This window comes from Setaria viridis, chromosome 9 (genome assembly GCF_005286985.2).
Source record: "Setaria viridis chromosome 9, Setaria_viridis_v4.0, whole genome shotgun sequence".
Taxonomy (NCBI): domain Eukaryota; kingdom Viridiplantae; phylum Streptophyta; class Magnoliopsida; order Poales; family Poaceae; genus Setaria; species Setaria viridis.
The window spans coordinates 2,256,242-2,269,399 of NC_048271.2; the positions used below are offsets into that span (position 1 = coordinate 2,256,242).

The following is a 13,158-nucleotide window of genomic DNA, read 5'->3' on the forward strand; positions in this document are numbered from 1 at the left end:
CAAGGAAGTTCAGAACTACATACTTCAGAACCATCTTCTCCGCTTTAACAAACCTTCAATCTTCCTAGGAAGGCAATGATATTAGAATCTACAGTTGCAAGAAGTAAAGTAAAATTCAAGACCCCACAACAAGGTATCCAACTAACAAAGGGTAAAACCTCAAATTGAGATTCAAGATGACATTAGAATAACAACAAGAGCAATAAAAGCAACGACAAATATCTATAGCAGCGAGGACAAGTGATCCATACTACTAGGACGCATGATATCAAATAACACATTAGCTAGGAGGCATATGCTAATGAGCACCGCTGCATGTTTACTAACACCGAAGCTAATCTATCAAGACATTACATCCACATAGCACATGTAACAGAAGTAGAAAACATCACGACCGTATTGCTGCTAATTGCTAAATAACACGGCCACGGGACAACGGATCATCTCCAGACCATAACAAATTACACTCGCTCGTAGCCTACAAGAATCTGTATAATTAAGCCCGCAAATCTCGGGTTCTACCTTCTACAAATGATCTAAAATCGCCGTGCAACGTAAGACAAATTTATACTGCACAATGCACATCCAACATAAGAATCAAGCAGCCAAACAGGGATCCAGAAAGTTCAGGAAGGATCGGAGAACTGGACTCACCGACGTCACCGTGGAAGCAGCAGGTCCCCGGGTGACGCCTTGTGAGCTAGATGGTAGCCGCGCCGCCGTTGCTATTTCAGCAGGGATTTGATGTGGATCAGAACCGTCCGATCGGCGCGCCAGGCAACCTCTTCGTGGGCCGGTGTACCTGTAAAAGCGACCGCCTGATGTGAGATGTTGAGCCGTCTAAGGCGTTTTCTTCCGGTGACTTATTTTTAGCACGTGTCACATCGAATGTTTAGATACTAATTAGGAGTATTAAACGTAAACTATTTACAAAACCCATTACATAAGACGAATCTAAACGGCGAGACGAATCTATTAAGCCTAATTAATCCATCATTAACAAATGTTTACTGTAGCAACACATTGTCAAATCATGAACTAATTAGGCTTAATAGATTCGCCTCGCCGTTTAGATTCGTCTTATGTAATGGGTTTTGTAAATAGTCTACGTTTAATACTCCTAATTAGTATCTAAACATTTGATGTGACGGGTGCTAAAAATAAGTCAGTGGAAGAAAACGGGACCTAAATCAGCATTTCAGCCACCATGCGCAGAGACGTCACTGGCTTCACAAAGTTCGTAGATAGATACTGCGGAAATCAGATTCAGCAACAGTTTCCCCAGACACATACAGGGGATATGACACTTGGTCAAATGAGTAGGAAAGTTTTGGGCCGAGCAGCTAGCGTCGTGACAGTATTAGGCCGAAATCAAAGGAACAATGAAACCAGCCCACGAAATGAAGCGAAAAACAAAACCCAAAAAATAAATTTTTGTTTGACCGCTCTGTGTGTAGTCCCCACCCCCCCACCCCCGGTTCCAAGAATGCGCAAGTCACGGCCCATACTGTAGGCCTGCTGGGAGGCGGCGATTGATTCCGCGTTTTCCTGACGACCGGCGTTGAGCTGAGCTGAGCTGAGCTGAGTCGCGTCTAGTCCACGCGGCCTCCTGCAGCTGCAGTCACAGCCACGCTCGCCGGATGGCGCACGGGCAGGGCCGGCGCTGCCCCGGCCGTGCGCTCCTGCCCGCTTGTAACCTGTCTGACAGGCGTATAGCATCAGTGGTCGGCGGATGCGCTTGCAGGCTGCTGCCCACCGACCGATCGACCGACCGACCCGATTCGTGCTGGCATGAACTTCGACTGCATTCTGCATACGTGGCACGTCACGACCGGACAGGTTTAAGAATTTAGGATCTGCCGGATCGGCTTGGCGCCGACAGGCAAAGATTCCTGTGTGAGCACTGCCATTTAATTTTGTTCAGGGACTAAAGGAAGGGCCCCAGCTCCCCCTCTGAATTCTGATGGCCTGGCTCCGATGGTGTTGTCGCTCATCCTTCTCTCGCCTTGACAGCATCAGAAGTTTTGCAACGACGAACACAGGAACCCAGCCAAAGCCATCATGAACACGAACTCATGCGCGCTGTCTCGTGGTGTAGGAATTAGGATTGCATTTTTTAAAACGAATATATAAAAAAAATTTGAAACGAAATTATTAGGATTGCATTTGCACGGCAAGAAACTGGAGAGCTATTTCCAGCCATGAAGTCACGAGGACTCGCTGACTGTAAAAGGCTCCCTGCTTTCCAGACATGGCTCGAGGCACGCGCTAACGTGCATGATCATTCAAGCTTCGTCGTAGCACTAGAGATCGACTGCACGTCGTCAGTGGTAAGACGGCCGCGCTATGTTCAGACACCAGTCAAGCTACTGAGAATGCTACAATGCAGGCCGCCCTCCCGAGAGTCCAGAGATTTACAATTCCACATATAGTTTTTTTATTCAAAAGTAGTTGCATTTTGTTTTGTTGGCTCGAGTCCAAACTGCGGCTAGCATTTACAGATTACAAACACAACACGATTCACGCTAACTCTTAACACGGCTACTAGTTACGGACAAAGCATGTATGATCCATGCATGCCACTCTGTCTGACCGTCTCCAGGAAAAAAGTAGTAGCGAAGAAGTTGGAACACGCAAGGAATTATAAGCTAACTAAACCGCGTTCTCCATCATGGCCCTGAACTCGCGGAAGCTGATCCTGCCGTCGCCGTCGGCGTCGTGCGCCGCGATCATCCTCCGGCAGTCCTCCTGCGCCGCGCCCTCGGCCATCCCGAGCCGCCGCATCACGTTCCAGAGCTCCCCGGCGCCCACGAAGCCGTCCTCGTCGCGGTCGAACACGTAGAACGCCTCCCTCAGCTCCGCCTCGCTCGCGACCTTGCCCTCCAGCAGGTCGTCCACCGCCGCCCACATCGCCGCGCACCCGCCGCACGCCTTTGCATCGTCGTCACCGGACACCAGGCGGAGGCTATCCATGACCGCTACGACGTCGGAGCGCGACGCGCCCCTCTGAGCGCACCGCTCGCAATGCCGATGCTGCTGCCGTGGGGGTGCCACGCCGCCGCCGCCGCCGCTGTCGTCGTCCAAGACAACGACGCTGTCGTCGCGGGCCAGGAGACGCACGACCGCCAGCGACGCCGAGCGTATGCTCCTGCTCGCCGAGCTGACATTGTCGAGCAGAGGCTGGAGCTGGATGAGCACCATGATCAGGAAAGATGACACCGACACGATGAGGCAGCCGTGCTGATCGAAGACCGTCGGCACTAGGTCCAGCATGCTCCGCAGCGCCGTGTGGCAGCCCTGCCGGCCGATCAATTGCTCCTGTGTTTAGAAGATCCCTGGACTCCTTGGCAGCTTTGCTCGATGGAACGGGCTAGTGTCATGTGTGTGTATGCGAGTGTTGTGTGGACAGTGGACCTGTGGGCTGTGGCCTCGACATGCTTCTGCGACAGATATATAGGGGGGGCAGTTGGGCGAGCCTGTGCTTCGTAGCTTTTGGTTATGCATCACAGCATCAGCTGGCGCGTGCCGGCAAACGTAGAGCAAGTTCCCGGCAACCGACGAGGAATATGCAGGGGCCCATTTTACAAGTCGCGTTCTTATCTGCCTTTATTTCTGTCGGCTTCTGTGCAAGACTTTGGGCTGGTATTTGTTAGCTAACTCCACTCTCTTTTACTTCTGTACCAAGCAACAGTACTGGATGCTACGGTAGATCCAACCAAGTAGGCAGGGCTTGAAATTTCCAGGCACTTGTACATGCCGCGACGATGCTGCACCAACGGCGCGGCGCAGACGCGACGCATAGAAAAACAGGCCACGAGATGGAGGAAACCCTCCTGTGCGGAACGCGTTCGGCGTTGACGGAATCGACCGTGCTACTGGAGTCTCTGGTGGTGAGTTCAGTTCCGAGTCCAGGCAGCATACCAGCCTGGCCATTCAGTCGCCACTTAAAATTGGTTAGGTGTCGTTAGTGTACGAGTCGTCGCAGAATCCTCTAAAGAATTACCGACACGGCCGTCTAGCGCATGCGTCGATCAGGTCGTTTCCCAGTGCAGGACGGAATGAGCTCGGACTCGGGACGTTTCGTTTGTTAGCTCTAAAGTTTCAAAGAAATGCTGGTTTAGAAAACATCTCTCACTGAAGCGGAAAACCGTGAAATAATAACAGGGAAATTCGAAACACCACCGGCCCATTTGGCTCCGGACTTGAAGCTCGTCCAGGACGGGATGGACTGGAATCGGAGCAGATACGGTGCCGGACGCAAACGCATGACCACCGCTTGACCTGCACAGCGTCGTCTACACGGGGCAGCCGTGGTGTGCGTGAAGAACACTGCCTTACTTTGCAGCTCGCAGTTGTCGCCCTGCTGGGAGCCTGGGATGCAATGCAACTTCGAGCACTTCCTCGTCTTCTTTTCCACCCAACTTTCCAGGTTCGGTGATCGAGTTGCAATTATTGGCAGGCGCAGCTTGGCACAACGGACAGGTGACTCTGGAATTAATCCTGCGAACTACGAATCCATGCGGCGGCAAACGCCGAGTCGTTTTCGTTATCCAGTAGCAGGAAACTTACATGAAACTTTCCTCTCTTGAGAGTGCAGGTGAGTCGCCGTTTACTAGCTACTTGATCTCCAGCTCCAAACGGATCCATTCTCCATCCAAGAAAAGCTTCAAATGGACACAAACTCGATCGTGGCGTTAAGCTCGAGTGCGTCAAAGGCACTCCAAATGACCAAACGTGACCAGTACATGCTGCGCAGTGCACGGTGAGTCAGGCACGTCCTCCCTCCAGCTGTTCGTTCTTCCATCATCGCTGCCGTGGGAGTTGCAGACGTATTTTACCAGTGCGTACTGACCGTGAGCGTTCGTCAAGCATTGCGGCTATATATGGCGTCCACGGATTCCTGGATGGCCGGAAACCGGCAGATAATCCCTCGGAGTTTCGGATCTCTTGGTTTTATTTCTGATGATCAACGATAGGATCGCCAGTCAGGGTTGTGCCCCGCACAATGGGGTCGGGTCCCGGTCACCGTCAGCATCACGACACGACTCATTTCGTCGGTCCCGGTTGACCTGGAGCCTGGAGGCGAACATTCCGTTTCGTTACAAAGTTGCTTCTCATCGCATTGCTACACAAGTTGCATCCTAGGAATTCGCTCGAGACCGCAGCCAGACCAGTGTGCGTATTCTCACCGGGAGACCTGCTTCGAATGACCAGGTCTTCTTTCGCACAGATAGAGCTGATCTGAAAATTGCATATGCATTTCAGGTTTCGACTTACCTTAAGTTCAGAACAGAACGAGAAACAAGCTCGACGAATTCAGCCTGAATTCAATAAGCACGTTGCCGCCACGCGATGCTGCCACAACAGGCGAAGGCGAGCCACAGAGGTTGGGGCAGCAGGTTCATTTGTTACGCAAAACTGGAGAACCCAAAAATCAGAACCAAACCAGATACGCCCTGGACTTTGTTCTAAACAAAAAGGTTGAACAAGTGACCCTAATCTTAAACGAAATATTATCATGTATGTTTCAGGTCACAGCAACACATGTTTGAATAGCTATTGCTATACAGCCTACCGCAATGAGCATACCAGTGGAATAGGGCGGCTAATGAGTAAACTGCACTAAAAATCCACAGGAACTTCGCCAAGCTTGAATTTATCTATGAATTCAACCATGCCCGCTGAACAAAATCGTGGCAAACCAAAACATGCCACACCTAGTTCAGGGAAATCGCAGCAGAACAATCAACAGAATGGAGATAAAGATGACCTACCCTCATCTACCATGTGATCTGATGATCAAACCAAGAAAATAAACAGCAAGCAAGATTCCACAAGCATGCCGACGGCGATGGCAGATGCTGTTTTGTCCACCTCCTTTTAAATGTTCTTTCAAACCATAACCTCTGGAACAGGGCAGGACTGCCCTTGGACCTGGCTGCAACAGACAAACCATTTTTATGTTGTTTGAAACCTTCAGAAATGAGAGTAACAGACCAAAAAGGAACAACCATTCAGGGCATGTGGCAGCACCTGCAACCTTCCATCAACTCCAGAACACAGACGACTGTGAGTAACAAGTATCGGTAAAAGGCCCTTCCCTTCATAGAAATCATCCAGTTGCCTTCCAAGGGTTCTCACAGAAAAAGCATAAGGCGCAATGTCACTGCTTACATAAGCCAAACAGCTAGTGAAGGAGATCAGCCTTACATTGGTCACAGTGTCAACCAAACTGGCAGTCCACTAACGCATGCCGAAGTCTTCAGGAGATGGTAAGCACGCTAGAGGCTAACTTTTATTTAAGTTCATAACGAGCACTACACTAGCACATTACAAGCCACATAGTTCTCATAAAGCGAAGAGAATAGCTTGTCTTCCAGGAGCGCCAATTCAGAGAAATATGTACAGAAACTACAATATAAAGATAGCCGCATCACATTTCAGAACACCTTCACCATATTGTAACTTGTAAGCCTGCATCTGTCGCTGTCTGCAATGTAGAAGAAACTACTGAAGCTATGAACTATATTAACAAAAAGGTTGGTCTTACCCGACACTAATACGATCGCAGTATTTATCATTACCTTCAGCTCTCAGAAGAGTGTGGAGCACCTTCATCATCATCTGATGAGGATGGATCAGAGAAGAGTGCGCTCAAAGCAGAGAAGATAGGACTATCTGAGCGGTTGTCTCCATTGCGGTTAGTACCCTCTGTATCACTACTACTGCTTGCAGCAGCATTGTCTCCATCACCGTTCATAGCCCCAGCACCACTGGCTGATTCACATGGGTTCTTTGTCTCCTCGGTAGGCAACTGAAATCGACAGACTGGGCAAGAACTATGAAGCTCCAGCCATGGAAGGATGCAATGAGGGTGGAATTTGTGCTGACAGGGCATCTGCTTTGCTTCTGCACCCATCTCAAAGTCCTCAAGACAGACTGAACAGCCCAACAGTTCCTTGATGTTCACAGTTGGCAATGAATCCACTGCTTCCTTCTTGGCAGGTGGTGTGCCAGAACGACTGAGATCACTCTCTGCCAAACGCTGCAAGAGAATATCTAAGCCTGGACCAAGAAAGTAATCCCCAAGTGATACACCAGAACTTGTGTTGCTTGATTCCTCCTGGTTGTCATCGCGTCCAAATGTTCCTTGGAGAATAATAGCCTCATTGTTGGAGTTGATCAGTATTAGGCTTTCTGTCCTCTCCCTCCCACGATCGCTCAGTCTCTCTATTTCCCTTAACCTCTCCGCCCTCCTCTCCGCCCTCTGCCTCTCCACCCTCCTCTCCGCCCTCTGCCTCTCCCTTCTTTCTCTCTCCATGTCTCTCTCTGTATCACTGTCAGTGTCATCCAAGCCCCTTATGTCATCATGGATAGTTTGGAGCAGCCTGGCAAGCGCTGATGAGCCCCTCCTCCTTCGCCTCCTACTGGGAACTTCAAGCTCACGGTCTGAATCATCCTCGTCATCATCCTCATCAGCATCGGCGTCCTCCATGGCCGCCCTCCTGAGTCTTGATCTGCGCGACGAACCCCCCAGCACACCAAGAAGCAGTGGAGCCAAGAGAGAGAGGGAGCGATCAGACCTCGTGTTCGTAGCTGGTTCAAAGCCTTCAGAGTCCATCTCTTCCACAAACCCGCCCTCACAGCTCGGGCACTTCATCTCAGGCATAGGATCGATCACCTCCTCGCACATGTGGCACCAGTACCTCACTCCCTGGCCTTCATCCATTTTGAAACAAACTCTATCGACAACTTTTGTTTCACTTCAGTATCTTATCTTCCAGTCCGAATTCACCCCTGAGTACTTATAGCACAACCCAGCAACCATCAAAAGCTCTGCAGCGTCAAGAAGATTAAGGTATCTTATCTTCCTTCCCTGGCCTGAGAAAGCTATCCTTGTCACCCTGAAACAAATTTCCCCATGAGCATATGTACTTAACTTTTACTAAAACGAAAACACACACGCAAAGATTAAGGTACTAACAGATCCACCAGACAAAGGCAAACCAGCTGCTAGTATAATCCCACTGAACAAGCAACAAAGGCAGGATATTTCTAGGAAACTTTCTACATGCGCATCTGCAACTAAAGCACATATGCCTCATTCACGAGCACGAAACCCAGTACAGGCTCACAGTCTAAGCAAAGTGCAAACCCCAGTTCCCCAGGTTTCAGCCAAACCGGGGGGCCCTGCCGCTGGATCCAAGCAAGCGAAACCAACCCTACTCCACCAGCACTACTCCAACACTGCAGAATCTCACGCCACAGCCAAATCAAAACAAGCAAGAGCACGGATCTACGCTGCGGCCTCATCCAAACCCTACCGCTTCCAAAAGCGACGAAACGAGATGAAAGGATCAGGCGAAACAATAGCTCGGGTACTCGAAATTTGAAACGGGGGAGCCATTACCTTGGAGCGTCGCGGTGCGGGATTTCCCTTCAGGCCATGATCACCCCCTGCGCAGCGCCCTGCGTCGAGGAGCAGTTCGGAGTGGCGTGGCGGGGGCGGGGCCGGAGGAATGGGATAAGCAGTGCAGAGAGGAAACTACGCGGAAGGTCCCAGAACCCGGATTCGCGAGTCCATTTATTAGGTTTTAGGGCTAATTGTGATTTATTAGGTTTTATAGGAGTACTCATCGCACTATAATACCAATATTTTGCAGATTTGACCCTGGTTAAAGTTTATTTACGGGAGTGCAGGGTCTGGGGAGTTGAGTAAACAAATAAAATTGACTCTAGGGGTTTTATTCTCTTTTCCAAAGTCCAACGGGTACATTTTGGATCTCGAGGCCTATACGCGTACGCCACCGTGAACTAGTTTTTTTTCTGTTCAGCTTGACGCGTGGCGGCCACGTGGCTGCAGGCCACGAAGATCATTTGGTGTACCGGGACACCTCATCGCCCACTGAACTGAATCCTGCAATATCTCCTCCCGTATGGCCGAAGCGATAGGAAATTAGGAAGGGCCTGCTCTTTGTTAAGCAATGCGTTTCTACTTGTTTAGATGCATCGTTAGCGGGATAACTAGGCCGGTGATTGGAGCAGAGGCTCGGATAAACAATTGGTCTGGGCTTGAGTAGTCTTTTTCGTCAAGTCTGTCAGAGGCTGCTGGCTGGGATGTAGCCACGTGTCAGTTCCAGGCTCACCTGGCGTCGTGTGATTCGGCTTGGAAAAGACTCTGAGACTTGCAGTCAGAGACGGAATCTGGTTTGCACGTGCCGGACGTGTGCGAGCACGGAATCTGCTGTCATGTCACGTTCGATTGACCGAATTGTGATATCCTGGTGATTTTTCACGTGTTTAAACTTATGGTCTATTTGGGAGCACTCCACTTCAGAAAAACCAGTTCCACTCCACCAGCTCCACACTTTTCTAGCTCCACTCCACCAACTCAAAAAAAACATGAGCTGTTGCACGTGTTTGGCTAATGGCAGTGCTCCAGCTCAAAAAATATGAGCACTTGTTGTGAATAGTCTATTTTACCCTTTGTGAACGGACCCACATGTCATACTCTTCTATTTTCTCCTCTCTTCTTCCTCTCTCTCCTCTCCTCTTCTCTTCTCAATTTTTGGAGGTGGGACACGCAGACGTGCCGCAGCTGGCGCCAGCGTTCTCCGGATGGCACGAAGACCATGTCGCAAGTGCAGTATAGGCGGTCGGCCATCCGCAGCCTGGCCTACGCCCTGGCCGCGCCGCCGTGGCGGAGCTCGCCCCGGCCGGCCTGCGCCCCGGCCACGCCGTCGCGGAGCTCACCCCCGACCGAACGCCCCCGCCGGCCTGCGCCCCGTGGGAGAAGGAAATGGAGACGACGGAGGAGATAGAAAAATAAGAACCGAACCGGTAACTTGTGTTACCAGTGGCAATGGTGGGTAAATAACCCCAACTCCATGAGTAGGTTTTTGGAGCACCTCTTGAGGTACTCCATAAAAAACGTGGATCTACCCCCTGCTCCACCTTTTTCCTGGAGCCGGAGTTGCTGGAGCTAGACACGTTTGGCTGCAAAATTTTTGGAGTTGGTGGAGTGAAGCAATTTTTCCTGGAGTGGAGTGCTCCCAAACACCCCCTTAAGAACGAGCAAATGGACCTAAACAAAGCACGTGGAAGCATGAAAATACGGAGTGTAGAAGGATTTGTGGGACCATGTTTGCAAGGAGATTGGAACCTGGGCAAAGCAAAGCTGCCCATGGTCACGTGACGCAGCGCATGATCCGCTGCCCCCTTGAGATGACAGTCACACCCGTATTGCCCAAGCATAGTGAACGGCTAGCGAACCATAGTCTCTCCCATATCGTTGTAGCCAAGCGTGGCAAGTCCTCTTCGGAATGATGGAAGGTAAGGTATCGGCGACTCCCGAAACTAAGCAAGCATACAAGAAGCTATACGGGTCAACACTCGAGAAGACGAACCTCAAGGCTATCGAGGAGTTGTTCCCGTCAATGCAGGGAGCTCGCAGACGGCAATCGACCGTCACCATGGCCTGATGAGGGGTTGCTCTGCGGGTGTGTTTTGATTGATAGCTCTTGTGGGTGTGTTTGGTTGGGCTGTGGCTAAAAACTGCTGTGAGCTGTGGAAAAATAGCAATGAGAAAGCAGCTGTAGGAAAAGCAGAAGACTGTTTGGTTAGAACAGCTGTGAAACTGTATGCTGTGTAAGAAATACCTATAATGCCCCTAAAGGTCTGAGGGTCTGTTTATATGCAAATTGCTCGTAACAAAACAAAATAATATGTTCACTAATTCACATGTAAATGACTATTTTAAAAAGGAAAAAAAGTAAATTTCTATAATTTTCACTATCTAATTGTAATTGATTGGTCCATATAAATAGAACAATATCCATCAAAACAGTTTCGTGCCGTACAAGCTTGCCATTTCAACTCTGAATAGCCAAAGCTTGCCATTTCAACTCTGAATAGCCAACTTTGGCTCAAAGTTTAGAAAATTTTTACAAAAGAGTGCTGGACTCTAACATGCAAAATGGAATGTATAACATGAGGTTAACAAGTTTCAGCAGTTGTTGGATAAATAAAAGTTGGTTTGAATATTTAAATTGGAGCTCAAAGATTGAAGTTTGCACTGTTTCAAACTCAGATGGTTAAACTGATTGACAAGTTCTACATGTTCAGTAAGGGCTCTTGTTTTACACTAAAGTTAAGAAATTTTTATCTCCAACTCCTTTGATGGTTGGAATAAAAGTGCTATCTATCACTTGTAGCTGATCGTATCATCAACAATTTTGGTTAAAGGCTAGGGACGAATTGATGGATGGTTTGGTCGAATTTCATCACAGAACAGGTTGGTTTTCCAACTCTCATGGTGTTGGCCGACTCTGGCACCTTCATGTTTGTGAGCGTGGCAATCCGTCGCTGTAGCCTTCCTCCTGCTACTGGCCGCCGGGTGCCTCCTCCTTCTGCCCACTAACGACGCCTCGTGCCCGATAATCAGAGCATCAACATGACGAAGCAGGAGCAGCTAATCGATTCCGGATTACTTTCACGCTACAACAACAGTCCGTTCAACACATACAACAACATTAATTTTGATCAATTTGTGATTGCATATCCTCACAACGCATAGTTCAAATTAAAGACACTCGACTGATCAAGAATTAACACAATCAACAAGTACGATCCCAGGTCCCCGTGGCAACCTCTCGTAGGCGACGTTGATGAACAATGCGGCCACGACGATGATGGGCCCCGCGGTGATGAGCGTGCCGGCCACGCTGCCGCCGACGATCTGCCCATGCCCCCTGGCCAAGAACACGGCGAGGCTGGTGGCGCCGGGATACTGCGAGGGAGAGTATCTCGAACCTGCCGTGGAGCATGGCGACCGCCGTCGAGGCTAGGCCGGACTGGGACGACTGCGGCTGGCGCAGCGTGACGTTGGTGACGGCGGCACGCGTAGGTGGTGAGCGCCTCGAAGACTTCGCAACCGGTGGCAACCTCGAGGATGTGCGCCCACCGTGCAAGCTGCTCGAGCACCTGGAATGGTGGCGGCAGCTCCTCGCCTCACCTATGCGTGTCGGTGGCTTGGGGCAAGGGATGGGTGAGATCGGTTCCTCTGAAGTTGTTGGAGCTACCTTTCTCTGAGGAACCCAAGGCTCGAGAACACGGGGGCTTCGTCCACCGAGCTCTTGGTGGCCCCGCCGAACTAGGAGGAGGAGGCGCACGGTTGGCTTTGCGAGAGAAGGTGGAGAAGAATAGAACGGGGGAGAACGAACCGGTATTGATCACCGGTGGCAGGTGGGTAATTTTTTGTCCCAAAAGCACTTGAAAGCAGGGGAAGGTGCTTTTGATTTTGTACTAGAGCAAAAGCAGCTTTTGGGCAAAAACACCTGTAGTTTTTAGGTTTTTTGGTTGGCTTTTGGCTTTTGCAAAAGCAAAAGAAGGTTGAAAAGCCCAACCAAAAGCACCCTAAGCATGCAATGGGGTTTGTTTGGTGCTGTCTCTCTTGCCGTGCGCTGTATTGTTTGAAATTTCTGCATTTAATACAAAGATATGCAATTCTCGTGCGTATTCGAGAAAAAAAAGTATCCGATCAACTCCTATTGTCTTTCTGTTTGGAAATATGAAAATAATCATCTCTTCTAGGAAAAGAAGATGAAAGAAAAATAAGAAGGGTGGAAGTGGAAATCACACGCCAATACATGTGACGACCGAAGAGCTTTTGTTGTGAGCATTATCAAAATGATTAAGCCTTATCCTCCAAGGAAAATGATTAGGATTATCGAACCTTTGAAGGCTCATGGGTAATGGGTTCATCTCGAAGAAAGAGAGCGCTGGGAGTGGTAGCACTATAAAATTCATCTCGGAAGCACTACTAATAGTTTTTGCCGTCCCAAATGCTGCGGGTCCCACGACCCAACTGCTTTCACACCATGTAACGTGAGATTGGTTGATACCGTAATCTTGACTTCCTTGAAGTCAGAGGAGAGAAGAGATTGGCTACAGCCTTGACTTTTGCTTACTGGACTCGATCAACTTGTCAAACACTAACAAAATCGTCACTTTCACTGTCTTACTGGTTTATCCCGACCAAACATAAGGAGAAACGAAAATAATGAGAAGGGCTTGCGAAGATTGGACGGAGGGAGCCGAACAGATGCATAGCTCGGTTCACAGTCAGTGTGCCGTTCACTGCTGACAAAAGGGGGGGAA

At 49.7% G+C, this 13,158-nt stretch overlaps 3 protein-coding genes across 4 annotated transcripts in view; all 3 read right to left on the bottom strand.

The window, feature by feature from the left end:
* The window catches only part of LOC117837432 (large ribosomal subunit protein eL24), a 92,745-nt gene extending 92,711 nt beyond the window's left edge, over positions 1-34 (bottom strand). Inside the window, exon 1 of the mRNA XM_034717054.2 lies at positions 24-34. Coding sequence (XP_034572945.2) covers positions 24-34 — 11 coding nt within the window. The remainder of the gene's footprint in view (positions 1-23) is intronic.
* A 2,379-nt stretch (positions 35-2,413) lies between these two features.
* LOC117839849 (probable calcium-binding protein CML43) lies at positions 2,414-3,439 on the bottom strand. The gene has a single exon (XM_034720278.1). It carries the CDS (start codon positions 3,271-3,273, stop codon positions 2,653-2,655), a length of 621 nt encoding a protein of 206 aa, XP_034576169.1. The 5' UTR covers positions 3,274-3,439; the 3' UTR covers positions 2,414-2,652.
* Positions 3,440-6,081: 2,642 nt separating this feature from the next.
* Positions 6,082-8,584, bottom strand: LOC117839072 (E3 ubiquitin-protein ligase SIRP1). Of its 2 annotated transcripts, none has more exons than XM_072290736.1 (3): positions 8,411-8,584; positions 6,585-7,904; positions 6,082-6,507 (listed from the first exon to the last, which is right to left on the bottom strand). In XM_072290736.1, the coding sequence occupies exon 2, from the start codon at positions 7,727-7,729 to the stop codon at positions 6,587-6,589; it is 1,143 nt and encodes a 380-aa protein (XP_072146837.1). In that variant the 5' UTR covers positions 7,730-7,904; positions 8,411-8,584; the 3' UTR covers positions 6,082-6,507; positions 6,585-6,586. The 2 variants fall into 2 exon arrangements, with proteins under 2 accessions (XP_072146837.1, XP_034575208.1); XM_034719317.2 differs by having other exon boundaries at positions 6,082-6,490; positions 8,411-8,583.
* Between the last annotated feature and the right edge of the window lie 4,574 nt (positions 8,585-13,158).